Source organism: Melanerpes formicivorus, unplaced genomic scaffold, assembly GCF_026170545.1.
Source record: "Melanerpes formicivorus ecotype bairdi unplaced genomic scaffold, bMelFor1.0.p_v2 SCAF_10, whole genome shotgun sequence".
Lineage (NCBI taxonomy): Eukaryota > Metazoa > Chordata > Aves > Piciformes > Picidae > Melanerpes > Melanerpes formicivorus.
Genome location: NW_027142362.1, coordinates 16,314,542 through 16,342,289, shown reverse-complemented (window position 1 = coordinate 16,342,289; position 27,748 = coordinate 16,314,542). Strand labels below are relative to the sequence as shown.

The window sequence follows — 27,748 nt, the reverse complement described above, 5'->3', positions numbered from 1 at the left end:
TAATAGAAAAGAGGCACATTTCCCAGAGATTGTTAAAACAGTTGTTTTATGAACAGAGGGCCTACTCCGGAGGGACTGGAGGAGGAAGCGTTTTAAAATGGCTGCCCGCCTCTTTGTTTGCTCAGCTGGATGGTGAATGGGAAGGCTGAGGGCCAGGGGAAATGAGATTAATCAAGTAGGCAGCCACCCGTGGAAAAAAATACCATGATCAGGGTGAGAAAAGCCAAGTTAAGTGACTAGTTGGAGAGACAGTTTCACTGTCTGTTATGCATAACCTGGAGCATCTCCTGTGGAAAGTGCTTCAGGGAGTTTTCTCTACAAGTTCAGGGAAATCACTGTGAGTTTTTCTCACCAGGAAATCACTCAGTATTAAAGGACCCAAGTTCTCTGAATCTCTGCCTCTGTAATGCAGGCTTAAGTTATGCCATCTACATAACATTTCTGCATCTTAGAAGAAGGTACACTTTGTCTTCCTTTTGAGCCTGTTTCTCCTGTGCAGATTGGAGAAACTGGGAAGGCTGGGCATGGAAACAGAGCACTGCTTCTGCCCGCATGGAAGTGAGAGTTTAGAAGGAATGATCTCATTAGAGCACTGCTCTGCATTTACATGGTAATAGTTCATCTCAGTTCAACTACTGTTATTACATGTACAGAAAAGTAATGCTGGTACTTAGAATGGGTTTCAGCTTATGTACTAAACTGCATAAACAAAAAACGGAGGGGAAAAACATCCTAATAACATGACTACTGGGAATCATGACCATACACCAAGTATTAATTTATCCCAGATCATTGGGAAGGAATATTGTTCATCTTAACAGTTCAGGGGTGTTACGTTTTGGATACTATATTCTGATTACACATAACACACAGTTCCAGAATGATGAACGGCTAGCTGAAATGTGGAAGGTGCCAGAACAAATGTTCTTGTTTGTGGAGAGATGGGCAGTTTCTAGATGCGATGCAATATAGATAGTATCAGTTTAAATACAAATGTGAAAAGAGAAAAATAGATTTAAGCTTTCTCAGTCAAGCAGCAATAGTATGGAGTACTTAGGGGGACTGAGAAAAATTATCCGCTTAGGAGGTCTTGCTTGGCCTGGGGTGAAATAAAGGTCTGTAGGAAAATCCTCACTAGCCATACTCTGAACATGAGTGATCACCATCTACTGCAAATTTAGTCTTAGGACTTTGCCCTTAGTTCTGTGAGGAATGCACTGTTAAATTTGTATCATTTTCCTCGAAGTGTTTTTGGCCCTTTTGATTAGAGGTTTTATGTTTTATTACTTCATTGAATATTTTGATCACCGTTCATGTGAGCTAAGTATATAACACATACCTTGAGTTGCAGATGGCTTCTATCATCTGTTTTTTGGGTTTCTTTCCTGTTCTAGGGCTTGAGGTAGGGCTAGCAGGGCCCTAATACATCAGGCCTCTAAAGCACATTTCTTCTTTTACACATGCAAATAGTCCCAGCTGCTGATTGGGAATGAAATAAAATGTAACTAGACTGAACCTTTCTGCATGTATGTCTCCATTCTGTGGAGCAGGGATTTCCTGTACAGATTTAATGTGCAGAGCACTACTTACCTATTTGCTCATTGGTCCGTGTCTGAAAGCCTTCCAATGTCAAAATGAGGATTTAAAGACTCTCAAAAAACATTAGTATCCAGCTTTCACAGTCTTACCTGTTTAGCACTGAACATTGCTGATCTCAACAAGGTTTTATGAGGAACTTTTGGCAATCTGTACTGAATACACATGCACAAGAAAGCATTACTCAAGGAAAAAACTTCACATTCTTCAGCTGAGCATTGCAAGCCAGTAATACCGTGATTGTCACGTTTGCATGACCTCTTCTTGTTGAGTTGACATGGAGACTGTTTCTTTGTGACAGCCTTAAAGATTAATATCTATTAACAGTGAGTGGATATAGACTGCAAAAAAAAAGACAGGCCAGTCATCCCAGTCTCATAGTGCCAAAGCCTGAAGAGCACCTTCCCGGATGTATTCAGATGCTATCTGCGTGATCTGAAGTTGTTGGGGATTTTCGCAAGACCTGTGCTGCCCAGTAGTTGTTTGTCCTGTGCAAGTCAATAGTCCTTTATTTCATAAAAGTTCACCTACTTTTGTTACTTGGCTTTGAGAGGAGTCTTCAGTTCTTAGCAAGGGAGTGCCTTCCTGTTCTCAAGAGCTCATCTGCCAAAGGAAACACTGACAAGAACACCAAGGCTCCAGAGGAACTGCTTTTGCATTCTTACACAGTTCTGAACAAACAAGATTGCATAGAGCAAGAGTTTGCAAGGTTTTAAGGTAAGCTATTTTCTAAATGAATGTTGACACATCAGAAAGTTTAAATGCAATATTTATTGCAATTTATCCTTTTCATGTCCTACATTACAGGATTTACTAAAAGCATACAATGTAACTGCATCATTTACACAGTAGATACGAAAACTGTATCCCAAAAATACTTTCCAGAGTATTTGGAGTAAGTCACAAAAGAATACTTATCATGGCACAAATGTAGTCATACAATTGACTTAAATTTAATGCACTTTCTGGGACCTATCTATATGGCTTCTGTTGATGCTTACAGAAATGTTACTAGCTTCTGAAGGACTAATTAACCCACTCTCAAATTGACAAAATTTATACCCAAGTGTTGCAGTCTTTTCAGTCAGATTTGTTAATATCTATGCTAGTTTACATTGCTGCTGATTTGTCTGGGAAGTTCTATTTTCATGTAACACCCAGTCTGTAAATGCTGTTGCTCTCCTGTTCTTCATAGTTACCAAATTTAGACTGCTAGTCCAATGAAATGATGTGGCTCATTACATGTCAAAATGCTCTTTAAAAAAAAAAAAAAAACACCACAACAAAAGAGTAGACTTCAATCTTTACTTGGTTTAGGAAGTAAAATAATCAAGACAGAATTTAGATGGAAAACTTTTACAGGAAAAATAAAATTAAAAATCCCCACAACTTTGCTGCAGTCTTGGTAGAGTCTTGAGCAGATTATCATAATTTTGCAAGTTAAAATAGCATGCATTATTTTCAGAGGAGATCCTCAGGAGAGTATTAAAAGTAGAATGGAGTTCTTTTTGAAGTCTGTGTCAAAACAGAATTTTGATACTTTATCCTGCCCTCTCCTACCCTTCACTGAGAATGTCACAGTCATCAGGTTCCATTTTCTCTATTTTGGCAAAACAGAGGGATAAGGTGTGTTTGCTTATTTACACTTGCCAGTTAATGTCTTTCATGACAGTGGGAGTTTACTTTTACCTATAAATACCACCTTCATCCATTCATGTTAAATCTGAAGGTAATTCTTGTGAACCACGAGCAAATTGAAGGCCTGAAATACAGAGGCACTATTTAGGTACAAAATCGCCCTGCTAAGTAATGAACTAAAGTTGCATCACTAACTGGACATCAATATGGCCAGTTAAGATTAGTTTTTAGTATCGTCCTCTTCAGAAGTAGTTGCTGTCCAAATACGTGCCACCAGAGGGCGATATGGTTACACAAGTACAAAGCTTACCTCTCAAATTTGAATCGGGCCTTTTACTCATCATCTTTCGGGTTCATCAACATACACTTCCGATTCAAATCTGTTCTCTTTTAGGAGTTTCACTTCATGGTCTTAATTATTCATAGCTGTAATTAATTATTGATCAAATTAACTATTTTTTTTGGAACTTCGTTCAGCAAACAATCTCCCAAATTCACTCAAGCATCAAAACTCCAACCTAAAATATTTTATGTACTGTTAAGACTACAACTTGTCCATGTATCAGCTGTTCCCCTGTCTTGGGCGTTCAAGCACAAGACAATTCCTCCACTTTGCATAATGAGAGGGTGCTTCATCTGACAACCATTTTTATGAGGATCAGGCTTTAATGTCAGAGTGCTTCTCTTCAAGCTATTCCCTACCCTAGAGGTTTTGCAACCCTTCTTCAGAGCAACTATTTAAGCAAATGTGTGCGTTTATTAATGCCTGTTACTAATGTGACAGCTGGAGGGCTTTCTTTGCCCTTTTGACATCTATGAGTTCTTTTGCACTCCCTCATCACATGCTAAGAGTTTCCTTCTAGAGCTATTAGAACTACAAATGTATTTTTTTAATTATTCACTTGAAAAGAAACACTGAGCAGGTGTTAATGTTTGCAGCATCTATACCAGTGCGAATTACAGGCTTCCTTCACACATTAAATAATTGACTTTTTTGTTCATGGCTTTGATTTAAATTCTGTCTTGAATTTTGTGCAGTCCATAATATTTTGTTTAACTTTTTAGAATAAATGACCATTGAAAATTTTCAAGATTTGAACAGGTTGTGAGGAAAAAATAGTTTATTTGCAAACAGGATGATCTGAGTACAAAAGCTTCTGAAGTCTGAGCTTCCCATTTCATTTTGCATATGCTTTGATTAGATCAAGCGGTTAATGTTGCTGTAAGATACCTGTACCAAAACATTCTTCAATCCATCCTCCAGCTTCTTTATTTAGTAGTTAAACAGCACAGCTATTGAATAAAAAAGTTCTTTACTGAATTCAGAAACCCATGAAATAATGCAGGAATAGCATTTGGATTATGAGGTAAATAATATTATTTTAAATACAGCTCCGCTGAGTATACTGAATTTGAACAGACAGTACTGAATTTAAACAGCTTGTGAAAGTCTGTAGCAAGGTGAGTACCTCCTGGGACTGGCATTCAATGCAAGGACAATATTAATCATATAAAACATAACTTACTTGTTTTCTATAGCAGTTGCTGTAATAAAAAAATGCCCTTCATTTATGTTACTAGAACTACAAGAAAATATTCATAATTCATTTTAGTTGACTAAGACTGGGAGATCAAGATATAAAAAAATACCAAATATATATATATATTTAAATAAGTTCAGTACTAAATGCAGTCATAACCACTGGTACTCTGAAGGCAAAGATAAAATTTTAAGTGCTTTGGAAAAAAAAAATAATCAAAATCCTAATTCAGGATTGCTCTTGCTGTAGGAATTACAGGGACTACTGCAAGCAAAATTCTGTTTAGTGAAAATTCCTTCTTCTGATGGAAAAATAAATAAAAAGTGACAGAGATTTTCCTACACATTTACAGTTCAGTGTATCACCAGTAGTCACTCACGACTGAGGGAGAGCAAACCAGTGCCTCTGCCCAACAAAGCAAAATCCATTATAATCTGCTCTATCGCTTACTGTTTTGAGCATCAAACATGACATTCATCTGTGTGCAGTGAGGGAATTGTTTCAAACAGCCCAGTTGCATTTCTCCCTCCCAGCAAAAGAGTGCTAATCGTGAGTGAAGGTTTTCCAGCTGAACAAAACCCTCAGCTATACTGTATCTCTGGGACAGGTGTGAACAGCCCTTGTGCTTTGTACTTGGATAGAGGGGGAGCTTTCAGACTAAGTCTGCCAGCATAGTTTCAGATACCACTTCTAGTAGTAACAAAAATAAAATGTATTAGAGCTGTATTATGCAAAGAGGATTACAGCACAACTGAAGGGGAAAAAAAAACTGTACAGCTATACAACTCCTTCTTTACAGGCATTTGAAATGGCACATTGCACTAGACAGCTTCTACAGAAGCAATATTGACTGCTGTTTCACTTATCCTTACTTCTTCCATGTCCTACTCACAGCTCATGTCTTTGCACATACCTTCAGTAACTTCAGAAGTTACTAAAAAATTGCCTTCAGGATAAGTGTAGCAAGTCTCCAAGCTGCATTCTTTTCTATAACTTGATAACAATTTATCTAATCAAGCTGCAAAGGTGCAAGACATTTACTTGTATTTAGAAAGCATGTTTACTCAAATGCTCAAGATGTACTGTTCTTTGTGCTAAATTCCAACACTCTCTTGAATGGGGTGTATGTCCTCACTGGCCTTGCACTTTCAGGAGATCTTCTATTTTCAGTACTTGTACTGTTAAAGAGATCAGAAAAAGTTTGCAGAGTTAACGTCAGAGCATCAGACAGCAGGGCTGGAAATACCCAGGCAATGAATTTGTGCCTTATTATTGATACTGACAGGCTAAAATTAAACTCTTCAGTGTATTTGGTATGTTTCATAATTCTTTTCTATAATGCCACAAAGAGTATTTGATTAAAACCATGGCAGATACTGTGATGTTTACATGCAGGCATCTGCTAGAGCTCATATATGAATATCCAGCAATACAGCTACCAAGACTAAGGATCCTGTGACAATAAAGACAGTGATGTTGTATTTGAGAACACAATTCATTATGAAGAGTAATTCCATAAAATCTAATCTGTATAGAGGTACATTCTTGCATAGATACAAATCTCAAAGAAGTGCTAGTAGGCTTCTGTTGGCACCCTGAGTGAAAAATACTATTTTTAAAGTTTCAAAACTCATGTCATTAAAACATGCTTAGGGTGCACACTGAAATGAGTGTATTTTTAAATTGGAAGGAAACTTTAGTTTGTATTGCAGCTTGCTGAGTCATATGCTAATTTATATTCCTTATTTTGAAGGGCAGTCAAGATGAGCAAGTTTACTTGCTGGGATTAAAAGTAATGTGTCATGATCCTCCTTACCTTATGATCTTAGTGTCAGTTTTGCCCTTCCCTGTAGTGACTTAGGGGGAAGATTCAAGTACAAGTCTGTGGCCCTGCTCACAGGGCTCAGTGCAATCATCCTGCAGTGTTCAGGGCAGGGGAGGAGCAGAAGGGGAGACATGATACTTGGATCTTTACAAAGCCAGGCTACTCCACCATAGATCAGAGACAACCATTCCATTGCAGAAGTGGTAGTTACCATGCTCTTCACTTAGCAGTCTTCCACCTAGAGCTAGGATATCTCCAGAAATTGATGCAGCTTTAAACTGTTATTGTTGGTGTTACCTGCCCTTTCAAATGGTCCCAGAAGACAAGAAATACAGCATGTGTGAAGCAGCATTAACCAGCCCTAGAACAAATCTGTCCATTGTCTTCTGCTGTGCTGCCAGCAGACATATTTCATGAGTATTTCCCATATTTCACAAAGTCAGATCGATTGACTTCTAAGCTTTATTCCCTGCTTAATTCACATTACTGTAAATAAGTACTCCCCAAGGGGTCTGCAAGATGTTTGCATCTTAAAAAAAAAAATAAAGAAAATCCTCTCCTTAACCATTGCAGTGCACTACATCTAACAGATGTGCTCTTTTAAATGTAGGAAAGTTTTGCACAGCTCCAAAATCCACTCTAACATATTGTTAATGAAATGGTTTACTAATACAGCATCAGTAAGGGGCATTATGAAGAAGTTTCCTATGAACAGACAGAAAAAGCAAATACCTGTATGGAAGATCACATCCCACACCAGTATCTCTGGTTTCTATATTGGTCTTTGGTTGGTTTTCCATTAAGTATTCCAATTTATCTTGCAATTCTTTGTTCTGGAAAACAGTCATTTTCATCACAACTTTACACTACTTAAATAATGTTAATTAAACAAAGAAATAAAACTGTATACTGTCTTGTGCCCACAAGAAATAATGTCAGAGTATGTATTGAGAAAATAAAGGAATTTTATTTGGGGGGGGGGGGGGGGTGGAAATAATATATATATAAATTAAACCAACAGTTTTCTTCAAAGGCTTCTGTTTTAAGTAATTATAATACTGTTATAAAACCATATATTAAGAAACTTAGCATGAATATTAAGATTTTGTATTACATACATGCCTCACATGACTAGTATCATGATTTTGATTTCCAGCAAATACATGTAGTAAATATGCATCCACATACCCAGTGACATTGGTGGAAATTTTATTGGGTTTCATGAAATAATCACAATAAAATAAAAGGTAAGACCTTACCTCACATTCTAAGAAAGAGATTTTTTCTAAAAGCTGTACTATAAATAATTCCTTTTCTTTTACTTTCTTCCTTAGCATTTCAATCTATTAAAAAATAAGAATAAAGACATTTAGTCTAATGGGGATGGGAAGAGGAGTAAAAAGACCTAGGTAACACTGGAAGAAAACATGTTTAATTTTGTTATCAACAACATCTATGTATATTCACAAGCTGCTTTAATCCACGGATTAGCTACCAACCCACACAAGCAGGATCATTTATAGAAGGATGATGCACATATACCAATATGGCTATTAGGAAAGAACAGACTCTTAAACATCATCTAGCAAAGCAAACTAAGAATTTGATTCAAAGGCCTTTGCCCTAGTCAGTTTTCACTCCATTCAAAAATACGTTGCACATTTGCTAGTTCTTGAGGGCCTTATTTGTTCAGTTACATAACTGAAGGGAGGGGGAGTGCATTTTCATTTTATACATGGGAATAGAAAGAAGTTATTTACAAATATTGATGAAAATTGAAATAAAATTATGTCCAACACAAGCACTGCTTCTTCATACTGTTCTATATATAACAGAGGACAATCTTCTTTATGGCTGGTCATAGAGCCATGCATCAAGAACTTTTGCATTAAATCTTGCCTGGCTACCAGCACAAGCAGGAACAAGCAGAGGAACTGGATATGATCCAGACTTCATACCAGTCACTTCCTGCTGGCCCAAAGCTATTCTGATTGCATGGAAATGGCTTTCTAAAGCTCCTAAAGCCACAGTTTTCCTTTTCCATTCTTCTGAACCCTTTGCTTAAAGCAAGATTTGTCTTGTGAGGTTCATACTGGTATCAGCAATGGTCTGTGAGACCTGTTGCCTGGCACAGAGGTCAGTTCCTTTCAGCTGACTGCCTTTAGGAGACAATAGCTTCTTGTGCAAACAAACTGAATTTTCTCCTTGAGCCAAAGAAAAAGTCCCTTGTTATTCTCTCTCAGCCCCTGCTCACTACACCTACTGAAATATTGGCTAATAAAAAGAGCAAACTGAAACAGTGACTAAGTAACTTTGGTTTCGTAGAACATCCAAACTGAAATAAGGAAAGCTCATGAAATTACTTCATGCAGAAATGCTGCAACCCCAGACACATGGCCAACTAGTTGTCTCAACAGCTACAGCAGTCCAAGGGCTGAAACAGCTTCTAGAGTCAGGACACACCTTTAAACCTACCCACAGGCCTGACATAGATGACACATCCCACCAGAGTAGTTTACTACAAAAATAACCTTTATTTGATGAATAAGGAGTTGAGTACACATCACCTGATGCCGTTAGCACCAGGAGTGGGCAGGATGCATCACAGAAAACCAGGAAAAACATCACTAACTTTAGGGGGTTAAATTAATGTATCAGCATATTAAATAAAAGGCAAACTTACTGAAATACATTTTTATATGTCACATTGCACAAAGTAAAAGTGATGGTTTCCTATGAGAGAGGAATGTAACATGAACACTGGATCACAATGTTGATACTAGGTAAACATATTAAAAAAACAACCAACCAAACTTCATGCCTTGCTGCTTAATGTCACTGATTAAAAAAAAAAAAGAAAAAGAAAGAAAGGAAAAAAAGCTAGTTATGGTATGCTAAAATAAGGTGGTAACCCTCACAGCACCATAAACCTGTATTGCACAACTCAACTCTTCGTTTCAAGGATCTGCATAAAGCACAAGAACAACTAGCAGGTCGCAGAGCAACAGATTTTGACTCTTGCTTGAGTATGAAGTAAAGATAATGAGAAACAAGATGGTCAACCACAGTACTGACTAAGAGCCCAGGTGGTGACCAGAATAGTCTAGCGTCAAAAACAAATCAGTGCAAGCTTCCTTTGACTGACTCTTGGATCTGAGTCACTTCTGGACAGACTCCAGGACAAAATTATCACAAAAATGTTTCTACATTTTCTTAGCCCAGTTCTCAATCCATCTCATCCTTGCTCTGTTTGCAGGTCTTAGCATTTCAGCTCACTGCCAACTCAGCAACTTGTTCCCAAATCTGGCTTTTGAACAACTGCCCTCTCCAATTTCTCCATCATTTTCTACAAGCATTATTCAGGTACACCCTTCAGCACCTCTTCTAAACTTCTCCAGAAGTACCCAGACAGACTTCCCCTAGCACTTACCTCTTGACCAGACTTACACTATTAGATTGATTAGCTGTTCTTTTCTCTCCATGTTTCTACCAGTATTTCTACAACATTCAAGTCCATATTAAGCAGTCAAGCAAAGTTGGCAACCTACTTAGCAATATCATTTTACATTAATGACCCATTAATTTCTTTCAAAACAGTTCTGCTAACAGTGAAAATGTGAATTTGGTAAACCCAGGGCACACCATCACCCACTTTCCACTTATTCTCTCTTACCTCTCTCACCCTATTTTATTCATTGCTCCTGCTTTACCTTCTCCTGTTGGGAGACAGCTTATTGTTCTAAAACTGGGAAGGGAAGAGCTACAAAGCCCAAGCGACAGTTTGTAATGTATCTGGTCTGCCAGGAATTAGGGGCATCAGGTGCTTTTAGGCCATCCCAGGAGAACTGGCAAGCATTCCCTGCAGTGCTGTAACAGCTTGGAGAGGTGGACTCCCTGACTCAGTACACAGACACTGCTCAGGAGCTCTGCACCTGATGACTGGGCAGCATGGAAAGGTGCCTGTGAGCTCAGCTCTTTGGTCACACCACTTCAATCCCTGACACACAGCTGTTGGGCACAGGAAGGGCACCTGATCTCTCCACATCATAGTATCCACAAAGTTCCCTGCAAACTGTGTTGGGGGTGTGGTTTACATTTCACATACCCATTCCAGTTTCTAATACCTGAATCAGCACATAACTCATTAGCTCAGAATTAATACAGTCACAGCACTTCTTTCCAAGCTCTCTTCTCCTTGATTCAGTCCTATTGCTGTTACCACCTCCATGCTTCTGCCTCCTTCTGAAACCTTGAGGTCATTCCTCTCAAAGTCACTCAGACTCTCCAGGCTGTCACCCTATCTTGCAGCAGCTCCAGGAAAATTCAGTTCTTCCTGTCTGTCCCATCAATGAAGATCTGTTTCTTTCTCACCGCTGCACCTTATGGAGTCTCTACTATGTGTCCTCAAACACCAAACAAAATTGTCATGCTACTTGAATGAGCTATGTAAACACTTCCTAGAAACAGCTGCATTTCTGAATTTTTCTTGCTCCACTATGTGACTAAACTTTGCTTCAGTAAGATAGAAGGTTAGATGTACAGGACAACAGCATTAAATTGATCTCATGGGTAGAACACCTAAGAAGAACAGTCAAGAGGAGAATCATGAGACCTAAAGGAAAGAGACTCTAAAGAAATGCTGGAGATGCAAGTAGTGGTACTAGAAGGGGTGTCGAATTCCAGAGAGGGGAATTACAAAGCAATTAAAACAGAAGGAAAAAGCATCTTAAGGGAAAATTGAAGTGGTATCCAACTGCTGAGCTTTTATAAAGGAAGTCTGAAATATCAAACTTTATTTTATTCTGTGTACTTAGACACAGTCCTGGAGGCTTGAAATATACAGTGGTCTATTGAATTGGAACAGATCCAGCTGTTAGGTGAACTCAGTCAACATCTGTCACTTGGTATTATAATCCATTAGTTTAAAAGATTTATCATAGCATATATTTATATTTAAGTATTATGTATTATTCAAGTATCATGTATTTTCCTTATTAATATACCATTAGTGGAGTGGGCATATGTAACACTGATACAGAGATGAACAAACTGGTCACAAATATGGCTGAACACAGGACAAACACACACATATGATTCAAAACAGGATAGACAGGACATTGCAACATCAACCTGAATTCCCAGAGGGAGCTGCCATTTGACTAGAACAAGATTTGACTCAGTCCCTTGCTTCACTGGACTTTTAGCAGTATTTATGAAAGACAGACAGAAATTTTGTTAGGGAACATAATGCAGTAAATAGGAATTAGCATATTTGGCTTTTAATCCTCCTTAAATCACTTGAGCAACTTCAACACTTTTTGTATTTTAAAACTCGTATTTAAAGAAAAAATAACAACTGATCAAGTTAAGGTACCAAGGTAGAGATCTTCCTAAACCAACATATGGACACATGACACCACTCTTTGATGTGCATCTATTGCTAAAGCAGGCTACAGGGCCTAGATGTCTGAGTGAGTTATAAGCAGCTGCACATTGCCTAACAGTTCAACCCACCTTATTAAGAACTACCTTAGTAATGTGCAAGTTTACTAATTAATGATTTGGCCAAGAAATTCATAGCTGAAAGAGCTGATGCTGTGCACGTACAAACACTCTTGCCAAACACCAGCAGTGATGCTACTTCTGCCAATAGATAGGCAATGTATGGCATTGCTCAAGTCCACTGAGGCATGTGAAACGCTTGAATTGGTGGGGTGGTGAGTTATTTATGTTCTGCCATTGATCTTCTTCCTCCAAGCTCCCAAGGTGGGTTTTTCTTTCTACATTTGTTGTGTGTTGTTTTGTTGTTGTTGCTTTGTTTTTACTGTAGGTAATACACGATGCAGATTTTGGTTAATAAGAACTTGGCAGCTGTGTGTTGCTGGTGATTCCATCTTCTCATCCTCTATGCTTTTCTGAGGTTTCTTTTGCTTGACCTAAAATTGAAACTGTACTTCCATATTAAAACTGGTATTATCTTGATACAGAAGTTTTCAGCTGTTTATTAAGACGTTGGTGAGAAAATTTCACACAATACAGAGTATCTTCTGTATTTGGGATATCATTTGCTCATTAGTTCTTGGTCCTTTTGTGCAAGTATCTTCTGCAACAGAACACGATACAGCTTCTCCCTGGTGTTTGGTCACCATTTATTATCCAACGAATCTGAGACTAAAGCTGGAGAACAGCTCATGGGCCATGACCTAGAGACAGTTCAATTTAGTAGTTAGGGGATTTTCATGTGAAATCTGAGTTCTGTAGATAATTTCTTGGCACAGAATTGAATACCCTTTTCTCTTCTCAGTCTCCTTCACAACAGTTCCTTATTACTTCATCAACCCACTTGCCTCGCTTACAAAGTGTAAATGCTTATTTCCTTCCCTTTCCTGCTTCTCAACACGAAAACAATATTATATATAAAATGAGGTTATTGTGCCGTGAAAGTGCAATCCATTTCAATGTTGGTTGCACACATCTCAGAAATAAAGCTGGAACAGACAAGGATAATCTGACTGACCACACTGAGTAAGACAAGCTTTCACCCCTCTCACAGAACACAGCAATTTCAAACCTTAAAGAAACAATGTGGTAGCAGGATCCCATGTGCTCCCCTAGCATTTCTGTGTCTGCTTCAGCCTGACCAATTACTTCTCTGCACTGGATAACCTTAGTGGAAGGGCCTGAAATTTACATGCTTTAATCTTCCCCTCTGTGAGTCTCTCTGAAAAGTTCTTCCTCCACTGATCAAACTGGGTTTTCCTGAAAGTCTCTCTGCCCAGCCATGCTTTTAGATGACTACAATGGCAAGGGTCAAAACCAAACCAAACCTAAAACCCAACGAATGAACAAACAAGCAAGCTAATCAAGCCTCCCATTATTAATGCTCAGCAGTTTCACTGCTGAGTTCTGGATGACCCACTCTGGCCATCTGTCTCTTCTCAATATTTTTTTTAATTTTTTTTTTAAAGCCTGCTATGATACAGATACTATGAGAAAAGGGATGGGTTTCTACCCATCTGCCAAGTGCAGCTCCTGCACTTTCAACTGCCAGCATTTCATGTAAAAGGTACTGCACTAAGCTGAGGACAAACAGCAAACAGGTTTATATAGGGATAAATGTGCCAGACTTAAATCATCTGTAATCTCTCTAATGAGAACATGAGGCTTTAAGACTATACAGGGTAACTTTCTGCTCAGCTGGTGTTCTCATGGGCTGCAGTCATGGCTCTCACAACAGAGAATCCCTGTGAGGCTGAAAAATAGTTTGTGCATGGGATCTAACACACTGAGATGTTGACAGTCACAGACTCCAGCAAGCTTCCAATTTATTTCTTCCATTTATTTTCTTCTGAAAGTTATTTTCCATGCTCCTGTTTAATTTATGACTTGTCTGACTAGGTCAAGTTGAAAAAGCTTCTATTAATGCCTGAGATGGAAGGATTCCTCTTCAGAGCAAAAAACAAAAAATCTGAAGCAAATTATTTTTGACAAAGGAGTGTAAGCACAGTGAACTATGATTGCCCTTTTCTGCCTGGGCTCAAATCAACAGGTCACATATCTACTGTATTCAGTACCACCAAGATGGGTCCTGTAAAAAGAAAGGCTTTAATATGCTTTTCCTCCATGGCCTCCTACATTTGGTGTTCTCTGCCAGCACTACCTTTCCTGCATGCCTGCTAACTAATGGCATTTTTAAATGCCATCAAAACGGTGAGGTGTTAGAGCTGCCTACTGCATCACAATGCTCCACTGTAAAGCTTTCACTTCCTCCTAACTGCTTGCTGGTCTTTTACAGAATGTCCTGCATCTGTCACTCGCAAATGATCTATCATCTTTCCCTAAAAAGGCCTGAATAGCAATCTATTCTGTGATTTTTTTTTCAAACAGAAAATTAATCTCAACATGACAGTTCTCCATATGAGTCTGAAGCAACATAACTTCTTTGTTCAGCACCCTTTTGAAATTCTGTTCATTTCTGTAGGTGCACCTGGTCGAAATTGGAGATGATAACAGCATAAACCTGTTGTGGTTTACACTGAAAGAATAAACCCCTCATTTATACTTCAAATCTGTTTGAATATACCAAGATTAATACTAAACAAAGCTCATCCTGTAATCAAGCAAACATAGGCTTAGCCATCATTCTCACCCAGTTTCTATAGGAGCTTTGTTTCAGCTTCTAAGAAAAGCACTGCTGATAGTTTTGACTATTTACTTTCTTTCCACGTCAAAGTTTTGCAGGTTAGCCTGTTCCCAGTCTTTTCCCATGCAACAGAGTAGCTAAGTTTTCATAAAGCAGATTTTCTAGCTGCTTTAATACAATTGAGAAAGAAAAAATTATCATCTCAGTGCAAGTTCTTGATCATTAGATTACCCTCATAAACCCTAAGATAGAACGTTATTTTACAGACACCAGCCATGAAAGTATTGGAACAATAAGTATTTGGTCAGATTTAATGTAAAGAGGATGTGCATTCAAATGCACCCTGATGAACATGTCTGCTAGAAATTAAATAGCAGTGCAATTCCAAAATCTTTCCTCTTTATTCTAGAAAGTATGTTTGGTGCTGCTGCTCGCTAGTAGTCAAGTGAACTCCAGAACAGGCTCTTCAGATAGCATTCCTTCTCAACAGCCTGCATTTTAAGAAGTCCTTTGTTGCTGATTTCTCAGCAATGAAGTTCTAAGTTCTAAGTTCTACTTAAAGTGAGCCTAAAATTATTTTAAATGTTTACATAAAAGGCATGCAATCATGAAAAACACCACATGCATGGATAGGCCACACAACTGCAATGTTTTTTACACACACACACACACCCCCCACAGTGGACAGCTACTCTTCACTGTGCTGTTTAGGCATTTAATTAAGAGTCCAGTTTAAAACAGTGCATGCCAACAATATTGTAGTTATTTCCTCAAACACAGTGCAAACACAAACCACAGACAGCACAAAACAACAACTAACATGAAGTGCCTGAAATATTTGGTACCGTCTGACCTGATCCACCCTCTGTTACAGGAGGCTCTAGTTAGGTCACCAGTGAAAATACAGATATAGCTACAAGTGTTCATGTGGTTCTCAAGGAAGCCAAATTGAATGAAAATCTAAACCACACAAGGACTAAAGGAGAGAGCAAAAATGTATTCCCCATGGCTCCATGGCAGTCAAGGATTTCTAGGGAGATTTAATTGTTTTTGAAGAGCAGGTAGTCAGCCATCAATTAACAGTAGACATATTTGACAGCTAAGTAGTGAGTTGGTCACCTAACATTTAATTTGTTAAATAGGATAATCAAAAGACCTAGAAAGGCTTTCTGTGTATATGAAGGCACCAGCAGAGATACACTAGAAGGAATCAGCAAACTAAACTCATTCGCTAAACTTAGTATTTATGAGACAATCATTGGCCCAAGATTTATACCTGTGTTTGCCAAAACTCTCTGTGGAGCTGAAAGTATTTGTTATCCTAGGGCAGCTCACTAGAAATCAAGCTACATCAAGAAGTTTAAAATACATTTAGAAATAAAGGGTAAATCTTAAGCCACCATCCTCCTATTTATTACTAGAGTCATCTGGGTTGCCACATGTCACAAAATGACAAGTCCTTTAGAACTTTTGGTTAGAACACAAAAAAGCTAATAATAGGATGGTTGGTTTACAGAGATACAGATTAAATAATTGTTGATATAATCCATTAATTAGATGGACTGGATTATTAGATTGGAGTTTTCTTTACTTAGAATACCATGGTATAAAGACTGTTAGTATGAAGATTTTAGACTTTCCTGCTATGATGCTTGAAAATAGTGAAAATGGCAAGCTCAACTAGAAACACAACCTGAAGACTTTACACCAGTCTTCCTTCCTGATGATGTGACAGAAAAACTTCAGTGCAAAAAGATGGCTACTTCTGCATCCCTCTGTGTAATAAACACATCTGATCATACAGCAGGACTGCATCAGAATCTTATAAAACAAAACAGATATAGGTAAATATATAGGTATATATTATTACTACTATATTTTATTAAAAAAGGAAAAACTCCATGTCTAATCAGAAGTACATTGTAGTACTACATTGTGAATGCAGAAAGAATGCCTTAGGTTAGAATGGTTTCCAAACATTTGATTTTGTAAATGTGTGATGTCCAAATACAAATAAAAGATACTTCATGAATGCCTATACTCTGAGCAATAGCAAGGCTCAGTGAAAATAGTGCTGTCAGCCTGCTTTATAAAGCTCTAACTTAATTTGCCTGTTTCCCATGTGATTCTTTCATCCATTTGGAGAAATGGAAATGTTTGCAATCACAGTCTTCTGACTGCTGAACCATTTCTTAGTATGCAGGTAGCCTGCAGCTTAAAGCAGCTTTCAAGCAGAAAGCCACTTAAACTTTTACAGGAAATTCTAACAGCTAAAATGATGTCCCAAGATCAGGGTAAGGAAAAAAGACGAGTGGTAAAAAACTGTTTTCCTGCCTATTTCTTTGAGGAACCACACTGAAAAACAAAGCAAAATGGCAGTTTTTTGCCTGACGTTTCTGTACAGGAAGGACATCCTTAATGACTAGTCTGCATTGTTTCTGCAGTTACTCTCTGAAGTTTTCAAATTAAGTTGAAAGTTTTATGTCGTATTTCCTGGATTACCACAAAGAGTTGCAAAACTGGTGTCAGCCTCAAGATCACAGTATATAACCCAGAGCCACCAAGTTAAAGTGCTTTCACCTAATCCTTCTGCTTCTCTAACCACAGATGCTTAAATCATCTTACACTGTATTTGCAACCAGGGTGGCATAAGGAAATTGCACACAGAACAGAATTCTCTGTGGATTGTGTACTAAAGGAATCAGTGCTCCCAAAAGAGTCGTAAGTGTATTATTAGATCTCACCTCCTCAACCATGTGCTTGACTTTTTTCTGTTGGCAGTGGACCATATCATCCAGATGTTTGATTCGCTCTCTTAGACTAGCAGCTACCTCCTCCAAATGCTGTGACCTAGCAAAACATGAAAGTACATAAGTGGGGAGCTACCCAGTATAAGCAAAACAAGAGCAAACCCCCACAGCCCCACCATAAATCAGAAAGACTAGGTCAAGAGGAAGGCAAGGCACAGTCCACTGATAGATGCCAATTTGAGCAAAGTACATTTTAATGGCAGTCTTTCAGTCAAAGTGGCTGTCTCCGCCCAGGTTAACTCACCTTTGTCTCACATACTGGTGTGATTACTCAGAGTGTGAATTGCTGACAGTGAAACAATGTGACAGAGCTCATCTCTTCAAGAAATCTGTTTTTCCTTGAAGTGAAAGGCATTTAGACAACTAGATCTTTATCATCAGAAAGACAGTTTTATCCTAATTTATTAGCACCTACAAACCTTTTGGAAATATCTACTAAATAAAAGCCAAGATGCAGATCTGCTGGCATTCTTTTAAAAGCTCTTGTGTTACAGAGAAGCTTTGAGTCAAGGATTTGGCATAGATGCCAAGAGTAGCCGAATGCTAACTGGAGTAGTATTAACTAACTCATCAACAGTCAGCAGGAATTGTTGTTGATGTTTTAAGTTTGTGTGTATAACACTTTAAACAGACTCTGCATTTCTTCAAATCTCTTTAACAGTGGAACTGAATGCCCACAGAATTCCTGCCACAAACTGGTTTGACAACACGCCAAAAAATAGCTCAAGAGTATATAAAGAAACAACAGGGAAGTTTTTGGAATGTTGGCCATGGGACCCTCCATTTGTATCTGCATGTAAAATTATTGAAATTCTTCAAAGGGGGCTGTCATTTGCTTACAAAATAAGCTTATATACTGCTGGGTTCAGGACTGGACAAAATTTGAGAAATAGAGGAGGGGCTTTTTTCATCTTGGTGTGTGATCAGCAGAAGAAACTGTTGAAGCTGCAAATAGAAGAACCATTCTAAGGCAAAACAGCAGATGGCAAGCTGTATGACATGATTCCAATGAATAACTGAGTTGTATGCTATTTCCCCACCGAAAGTGTCTCTATTAACAGTGAAGTACTCTACAGCTGTAACTGCAGCGCTTTGACAAGGACTCAGAAAATCGAGGCATTGCTGCAGGTTTTTCAATCCTGTGTATTAAGGTCTCACAAAACCACAATTTACATTTTGATTGCAATTGTAGCACATATTAGTTCTCTCATTGAAAAATCCAGAATTTTAAGCACTGATAGCAATGGAACAGAGATCCTTCCTCAAGTGTGTGGTTGGGTACAGACAGGTAAAGAGAAATTCAGAACAGACTTTCATTGCAAAGACTGCAACCTGGTGTGCTTGTGTACATTGCACAAATGCCAGCCTGAATGCTGCCTTTACCTGCAACATAACTTTTTATGCCACAGAGGTAGAACAGGATACACTTGACTGAGAAGAGTATCTGTTATCTAGATGTAGAAGAAGAAAGCAATTACCTTTCATCTCCATATCCTATGTGGTATGCAACATCTCTTCACTTTAAATTATTATTTTAACAAGCTGCTGCAAAAAGCTGTTATTACTGGATAAATTGGTCACATATACAGATTAACACAATCAGGCAGTGAGATGATCTTGCCAGGGACCTCCTTTTATGTTTGTGTTTCCTACAGAACAGCAAGGTGCCAAAATATTCAAACAGAATTTCTGGATTCCACAAAAGTTGTAATCCAGTAAAATTCTTCAGTTTCTGCTTACAATTTATCTTTATGCACTCAAGCAGTGCCTTTGAATGGTTGACAAGATTTTCATTCCAATGGCAGTTAGGCTATTTCAGTGCTGGAGAGATTTCTCTTGAAGCTTTCTTTTTCCTGGTAATGGTGCTCTGTCATTCCCAAAGAAGCAGTAATGAATGCACATGCCACCTGTGGGCAAAACCAGCACATCCAGGTCCTACCTCACCACTAGATCTTTATTCTAAGCCTCATGCTTTTCAGAATGACCATTCACAGAAGTCTCATTGCCAATAACAGCGCCCTCATTTCCCCAGATAACTTCATAGTTTATTTCTGCACTGTGATTCTACACCACAGATTTCTTCCACACTTTAATTTTGTTCATGTGCACGTGTTCATGTGCACTGCATGTCCAGCCTCACTTTCCCTCTTTATGCGAAAAAAAAACCAAAATGACTCTGGCAGTTACACACAGAACTCTTGCTCTCTTCAAGAGTTCATCTCTTCAAAGGAGGTGTCCTGCAGCTTGATACAGGATAACAAATGTCTTTTTATCTTAAAAGTGTGTTGAGCAGTTTAGAAGGAGAAAATGAAAGCATTCATAGTCAGGATAATACTGAGCAGAATTTGGGAATGCAGATATAAGAAAAATGCAATCGACAAGCGCGGCACACCTTCTTCCATCTACAATGTTTTCTGTGTGTTTGCAAATGACTTTTTAAGAGAGATGCACCAAAGTGTTTTCTGTTGTGAAATTGGCATTTTATATGTTAATAAACTTCAATTCAAATGGACAATCTCTACCAGACTGCAGTTTTAAAGTCAGAAAAAGTGAAATTCAGGTGTCTTCAAAAACAACCCCCTAAAGATTCCCAGCAATGTGAGAAGTTCCACAGACAAGATGTATCTCACCTTTCACTGTCAGAGTTGTTTTCAGACTTTGCTCCAGATATTTGTATTTCATTTAGTTCAAGTTGTTTTTGCAGCTGATGACGTTCCTAAACAATTAAAAAAAAAAAAAAGTCCTCTTTCAGTTGTCCATTTGTCAAGATGTAAAGGCCTCACAGAGCATTTAATTGCAATTCAAAAGACCATTTATGAAATTAAAATAAAAACTGATTAAACCAAATTCATGCATTTCCTATATCCAAGAAGCACAGAATGCATAAAATCAACATCCCAGCTAAGAATGAAAATAAGAGCAGTGTTTTCAATTTCCTATTCAAAGGTACAAACTTGTACTTGAAACTGGATTTTTGTTTTTAATAAAATAGGTGAGTTGTCACAATCTTTACCTACATAAATGTCAATTTTTTCATGTTATCCCTAACATAAAGATCTCTCAGTCCAAGGTTGAGATAAAAGGTATTGCTCTATTTTCTTCCCCAGAATATTCCTGGTTATTATTTATGTGTCCCCCAGCACAGAGCCTATGAAGATGTATGAGGACTTGGGGACTGAGTCCAACACAAATTAACAGATGAGTCTGCTGTCAACTTCAGTGGGAATTTAGGAGGCATTCAGTTTTACTCTGCAGGTATCAGCCAGATAGTAGCAAATTAAATAATCAACATGAAGGAACTTCTCTGCACTTAAGAACTATACTGCAATCCTGTCTTCACTGCATTAATACTCACAAATTATATTCTGAAGCCCAGATAAAGGTAGTGGAGCTCCTAAAGAGGCATATGCTGAATGATTTCTCAGTGTAACCACTAATTCTCCTAACAGATCTGGAAGCACTAGACAAAAGGGGCTCCATACAAACACACATTAAACCAGACAAGCCAACAAGACTGACTTACAAAAATCTATTTATCATTAACAAATACTTACTATAATAACCAAAGCTGGTGAAAAAAAAAAACACACTTTGCTTGAAAGCACAGAGGAGAGTATACCATCCTCTTACCAGAAAGCATTCTGCTTCTGTATTTTAGATAGCAAGGCATGCATCTTCAAAGATAATGGGATGCCTACTACTGAATGAAATGTGAAATGCAGACTACATCCAAGAGCACAGGAGTCTCCTGAAAGAGTTGCTCTTATCCTATTTAGAGTGACACTATTCACTCTAAGGATGACACAATGGCATTCACTCTCAGTTAGGTGAATGATACCAGAAAATAAACAGGAAATTTCACTGTAACTGTTTTGAGACAGAAGAGACAAAGCTTTCTCAGATACCTGAAAAGGTTCAACAAATGAGATTCAGATGAAGTGCACAATGCCAAGAGACATGCTGTGATACTCTTAGGCTTAACTGTACTTTAAAATAATAATCATCTGACTACTAGACTGAGCTTTGCCCTGGAGCAAAGTCCATAAAAGAGAACAGGGAAAACAGGAAATAAAAAGCAGCAATGTGAAAGCTGCTACAACTAGATGTACGGTACTGCTGCCAATGTCACAAGGGGTAAACATCTCAAAGCATTTTTGCTTTCAGAGCTTTAAAAGTAAATTGTTAAAAATCTGCTCTCAGTTTCAGCAACACATGGAATATTCAGTAAGGGAGAGGAATAATTAAAAGTTTTTAATGACAACAGGAAAGCAAGAACCTAAGTTTTGGGTTAAAGGCAAAAAAAAAGTTTTTTCTCTCCTCAGAATATTCTGAGCCATAATCTAAGATAGATATCTGTATGGACAATTAAGTGGCTTGTATATACCCACAAACTCCCCTCCAAACACTTTAGTCTCAAGCTTTCAGTTTAACTTTTCATCCACATGTGTGTATTTGGAGATACAATTACAGTCAGGACTAATGGCTAGACAGTAAGATCTATTTTCTTAACTAAAGCACCTTAGTGGACCTACCAGCAGCACTTCTAAGAGATTTTGCATCAGTTCTCATAGAATCATTTCAGTTAGAAAAGACCTTTAAGATCATCAAGTCCAACTATTATCTAACTGCCAAATCTGGTAGCTAAACAATGTCCCTTGGCATCACATGTCGGCATCTCTTAAACACCTCCAGGGATGGAGATTCAACTAGTTTCTTAGGCTTAGGAGACTATGCACACTGAGGGAAGATTGAAAGATCATTTTAAAACTATGGTTAATTTACTAAATTTTGATGTTTTTGGCAGCCCTGACTGTGAAGAGCACTAGAAAGACAGAAAACCACTTAATCACAGTGTGTCTCTGTGGTAGTCCAGGACCACTTACTTATATGGGTAAAATAACTAATCAGATGCAAATAGGAATGGTATATCACTGGGGAGGGTACTACCAACAGACAAAATATACATTGAAAAACAAAAAAAATCTCCAAACATTTCAGCATTTTCTTTAAGGATGGTAATCAACTAACTCTTACCTGTTCCATGCGCTCAATCAGCCGGTCCAGCTCACCGATTCTCTGGTCTTTCTCCTGAATACTTGTTTCCGTAATCTCCATCTTCCTATTCGCCTCTTCAATAGCCTTCAGAAGCCGATTAGTTTCTTCCTTCAGATAAGAACATTTGCAGTCACATTAACAACCAATGCATCAATGAGCAATTTCAATTAATTTCTTTCAGGCCATAGAGCCAGGCTACTAGCTTTTAAGCAGAGCCCAAAGGTTTCCACAATCATAGTATCATAGTATCATTCAGGGTTGGAAGGGACCACAAGGATCATCTAGTTCCAACCCCCCTGCCATGGGCAGGGACACCCCACACTAGATCAGGCTGGCCAGAGCCTTGTCCAGCCTGGTCTTAAACACCCCCAGGGATGGGGCCTCGACCACCTCCCTGGACAACCCATTCCAGGGTTTCACCACTCTCATGGTGAAGAACCTCCACCTCACATCTAGCCTGCATCTCCCCACCTCCAGCTTCATTCCATTCCCCCTAGTCCTATCACACCCTGAGATCCTGAGAAGTCCTTCCCCAGCCTTCCTGTAGGCCCCCTTCAGATACTGGAAGGCCACAATTAGGTCACCTTGGAGCCTTCTCTTCTGCAGACTGAACAGCCCCAACTCCTTCAGTCTGTCCTCATAGGAGAGGTGCTCCAGCCCTCTGATCATCCTTGTGGCCCTTCTCTGGACACGTTCCAGCACCTCCACATCCCTCTTGTAATAGGGGCTCCAGAACTGGACACAGTACTCCAGGTGGGGTCTCACCAGGGCTGAGTGGAGGGGGAGGATCACCTCCCTCGACCTGCTGGCCACACTTCTCCTGATGCAGCCCAGGATCTGATTGGCTTTGCAGGCTGCAAGTGCACACTGAGAGCTCATGTTGAGCTTTTTGTCCACCAGCACCCCCAAGTCTCTCTCTTCAGGGCTGCTTTCCAGCCAGTTACTGCCCAGCCTGTATTTGTGCGTGGGATTGCCTCGACCCAGATGCAGGACCCTGCATTCCACAGGACCCTGTATTCCACAATACTTGCCCAGAACTCTGGAAGAGTTGCAACCCGAAGTGTGAATTGTACAGAACAAAATATTTGGAGCACTTTGAAATGCATAGGTATTTGTAAAGCACCATTATGAAAAACTGAGAACGTTTTTTACCCATTTCTTAGATATTGGTTTTTACTTCTGAGGGTGCCATGAAGTAAGAGTATAAGAAAAATATGCTTTTGAATTCTAAGTATCAAAATTTGTCATGTTCAGCGTTGTACTTTGCTCACATGTAAAACAATATGAATAACGAGGCTGGGAAATCTACCTTCAATCTTAGTTCTTATCTTTATCAGTTTTGTTAGTCTTTATCAGAAAAAGACTGAAACTAGCTGCTCATGGAAATGTTTTACTTGGGGATTGAGGGAAAATGGGACACAAAGAGTTCTTGCTCCAGGAGCATCCAATGAAGTTGTTCCCCCTCCCCTTCCTAAACTATCAGTAAAAATATATATATTTTTTTTTAAGAGAACCAGAAGCCAAAACCCCCAATTTATTCCCTTTTAAAATCTGAAATCTACATTATCATTATTGTTACTATATTTGAACACATTCTTTTCTTAGCCCTACAAACCCAACAGCTCGGAAGGTTTAGTAACTGTGGCACTACTAGTCACAGAGACAGGAGTTAAGGAAGACATGTCAGCTCTGGAGCATTATGTGACCAAAAATGCTGCCCACAACATTCTAACAGACTAACTATACATACTAGGAGGATTTCTTTCTCAGCTTTATGTTTCTTCTCTTCTTCTTGCAGTTTTTCCTCATACTGACTATAGAGTTTTCTTGTCATTTCTCTCATGACTTCAGCATTGGCTTCCTGTGATGATTCCACCTATGAGAGGGGAAAGTTAAAGTTACACATCAATCAACGCAGCATTGCTGGCAGCTTGAGGAACAGAGTTCACATGATACAAGAATAACCCTTTGAACTTCAGCTCCATCTTGTTATAAATGTGACACCTGAGGCAGATTTTTAATTGCATCAAGATCATTTACAACACTCTGCTAGCATACAAGTAATTGAAATGTATAGAAGTTACCATTTCATGAAGTTTCCTGTTGTCTGAAATTAATTAGTCACTGCTTATCCAAGACCAGGCTATGCCTCTTTACTGAGCCCTTCAATAACAGCCTCAAAATCACTTGGTTTATTTCCCCATTCAAAAGATATTGTCTCCCCCATTGTACAGAAGCACAGATTAGAGATTGTCTAGACTCAACTCCTGTTTCTAAATGACTACGAACACTCAAAGCAGTAATTAATTTAATCCAGACCTGTTGTTAACTTTAATCCAGATCTGTTGTTAACTAAAGACACTGCTGTACTCTCCCTCCTCTCTTGCTTTTTAACATACTGCTTTTTGTGTAGGCATAAGAACTGCTGTGACCATGGAGCAATCAGACCTAAAATTAATATACTTGGGGGAGTGGAAGGGTTAATTTTTAACCACAGACTCAGAAACTTTACTACAGCTACAGGGAACTGGGCAAGAATGGTAATTCAGAGACAGGATTTCCCTCTTCTGTTGGCTCACAACACTGACTGAACCACACCCTCACTGATTAAACAGCCGATAGGATATTCTCAGTTTAAACACATCTAGCCTGTAAACCATAATAAAAGTGAAACAGCTAGTCCAGAACTTGGGTCCTTTACTAGAGATGCTGTAAATCAGACAAGGCTATAGTGAAATGCTATGAGTGCTACAAAAATGTCAGGAAGAGGAGCAATATACTGTAATCTGGGAGAATAATGAACTGATCCTTACTGCAGTTTACATAGCTACAAAACACCTGGTTCAGATGACTAAGGGGTTTTGTTTGTTTGAGGTTTTTTTGTTGGTGTGGGTTTTTTTTTCCTTTGTTTGTTTGTTGTTTTTTTTTCCCAAGGACTGAAACATTTATTAAACCCTTGTGTTTATCTTGCATGGTGGAAACATGCTGTTTACTCCCCATACAGGGTAAAATTGTATTTCACCCTTTGAAAGTGAACTGCACTCTGAAGGACTCCACTGGTACTGCAAATTGCCCCCTTTGGCAGCTCCCTTAGACCAACACTGGGGCAGGGGCAATAACCTGGACTTCGCACGAGAGAGTAGAGTTAACGTCTCAGTACAGCACAAAACCTCCCACATTTCAGGAAACCTGAAAAAATTGTGATTCAGAGAAAACTAACAACCAAAACCCAGGGACTTTAAGATACACTGAACTGGAATATGATCTCTGGCACCATGTCTCCATCATTCCTTTGCTTAGAGCTTGCACAATGAAGACAGTAAAAACAAGCATAAAAAGGCAGGCGCATCAGAGTCTCTGTTACAGTATTCTTAAGCAATATCTCCAGCCTCAGTTATTGTGATTGTATGAATAAACCAAACTTTATAAGCTATATGGGTGTGTTCTACCACCCAGAAAACAATCATGGTATATGGTAGTTACTTCTTTTCAACTGCTAACCTCCAGGATTTTGTACTGACTCCTTGCATCCACCCCTGTTTAACTTTCAAAGACAGCAAGGAGTTATTTTATTCACTTACTTTCTAATAAAGCTTCGACTTTGGGGGCAAAATTTAAACTTTTTCCTCATTAGGGCGGGACACACATTCTGCAGACTTTGACATGCTTGCAGATAAATCCTTAAGCATTCAGTTGAACTGGGACTTAACCTGTGTTTCTCTGCCCTTAGAAGCAGACATACCTTCCCCTGGCCTGTTGGTACATGTCCTTAAGATCACAGTAAAGTCCAAATTTCTGTTTTGAAATATCAGTCTTTGCTTTCTTCTTTTGTTTTATCCTTCTTTTTATTTCCTGCTGACAATTACAGGTATAAAATATAGCTACTATAGCCTGTAAAGCTTCACTACAAGAGGAAACTAGAACATGTAATGTAAGTTGAAATACACTTACATCAATGTTTTCTCTTTATCATTAAGCATGAATGCAAGTCACTAGAGAGACAAAAAGAAACATCTTTTCTGACAACATGAATAAATGAGCAGTCACCTTAATTTCACAGTGACAAATTCCAATACAGTACCATAACCAAATTAGTCTATTTTTAGCAATTTTAAGAGAGAAAGTTTTATGGGTTGAGGGATTTTTTTTTTAATTTTATTTTGGAAGGAGGAGTTGTTTGTTTTTCTTAGTGAGATTAAAGGAATATATTTGGCAGATAAGGGGAGATAATGGTCAAGCTTTTTGGCATATAAAACCTGGCAGTTTGTGCTTTATTCCCTTGCAGTTCTCTGAAATAAATAGTTTCATTCTCTTTCCATGGTGCTGTTACAGCATGTATCTGCTGACCATATACTCACAAGACTTCACAAAATACATATTAAAAATTGTGTGATACCAAATAAGCAAATTCAACATTAATACATCCTTGTAGCACTCACCACTATGAAGACTAACAATATTCCTTTACTTACAGCAATGGACACTAAAAACAACTTAACGGTTAATTTTAACCTGCCAACATTCCTAAATGGCAACCCCATGTTATGGAAAGACTGCCTGCTGACAGCCGAGATTCTCTGTTATTAAACCAGTATCGATTCACAGGAATATGTCAGCTCTAGAGAATGATGAAGACATGAAGAATAAGGAACCCTTTATAAATAAGCCCAAGGAATTAACTTAACTTTCTCCTAATGCTCTTACTGAGCAGTATTTTTAGAGGTGTTTATGTACCGCACCTTTAATTTCAGTAACTGATTTTCAATTTGTGCTGTTTCCAGTTGCTTTTGCTTCTCTCTCAGCTTCTCCATAGATTGTTCATGTGTATGTTTTAAATTCCTTATTTGTTCCCGTATATCAGTGTTCTCCAATGTAACATCCACTAAAGTTTTCTAGAAGAAAGAAGTAAACCACATATTAAAAATCACCAATAATTTGATGAACTAGTATAGTCATGAGATTATGAAACAGAGTATTTAAGACTCTGCTGATTTATCAATACAGGGGGAACAGTTTTGCAAGTTTTAACCTTTAAAATTATAGCTTTTGTTGTATTTAGTTTGCTAGAAGATAGTTCCACAAGGAACATGCTCAGCAAAATTAAGTCCAGGAACACTATTAAAAAAAAAAGAAAGAAAGA

The 27,748-nt window shown here is 38.4% G+C and overlaps 1 protein-coding gene across 3 annotated transcripts in view; it reads right to left on the bottom strand.

Annotated features, from left to right (window-relative positions):
• MYZAP (myocardial zonula adherens protein) overlaps nucleotides 1-27,748 on the bottom strand; it is a 55,764-nt gene that overhangs the window by 7,277 nt on the left and 20,739 nt on the right. For 2 of the 3 annotated variants that reach the window (XM_068143921.1, XM_068143922.1), the window contains exons 6-13: nucleotides 27,348-27,500; nucleotides 24,359-24,484; nucleotides 22,588-22,716; nucleotides 20,184-20,269; nucleotides 17,488-17,593; nucleotides 7,860-7,943; nucleotides 7,333-7,433; nucleotides 2,348-5,953 (exon numbers count right to left, since the gene is read on the bottom strand). In XM_068143921.1, the coding sequence (XP_068000022.1) occupies nucleotides 5,848-5,953; nucleotides 7,333-7,433; nucleotides 7,860-7,943; nucleotides 17,488-17,593; nucleotides 20,184-20,269; nucleotides 22,588-22,716; nucleotides 24,359-24,484; nucleotides 27,348-27,500 (891 nt within the window). In that variant the 3' untranslated portion in view covers nucleotides 2,348-5,847. Of the gene's footprint in view, nucleotides 1-2,347; nucleotides 5,954-7,332; nucleotides 7,434-7,859; nucleotides 7,944-17,487; nucleotides 17,594-20,183; nucleotides 20,270-22,587; nucleotides 22,717-24,358; nucleotides 24,485-27,347; nucleotides 27,501-27,748 lie in introns of those variants that run through there. The other variant, XM_068143923.1, reaches the window with a different exon arrangement.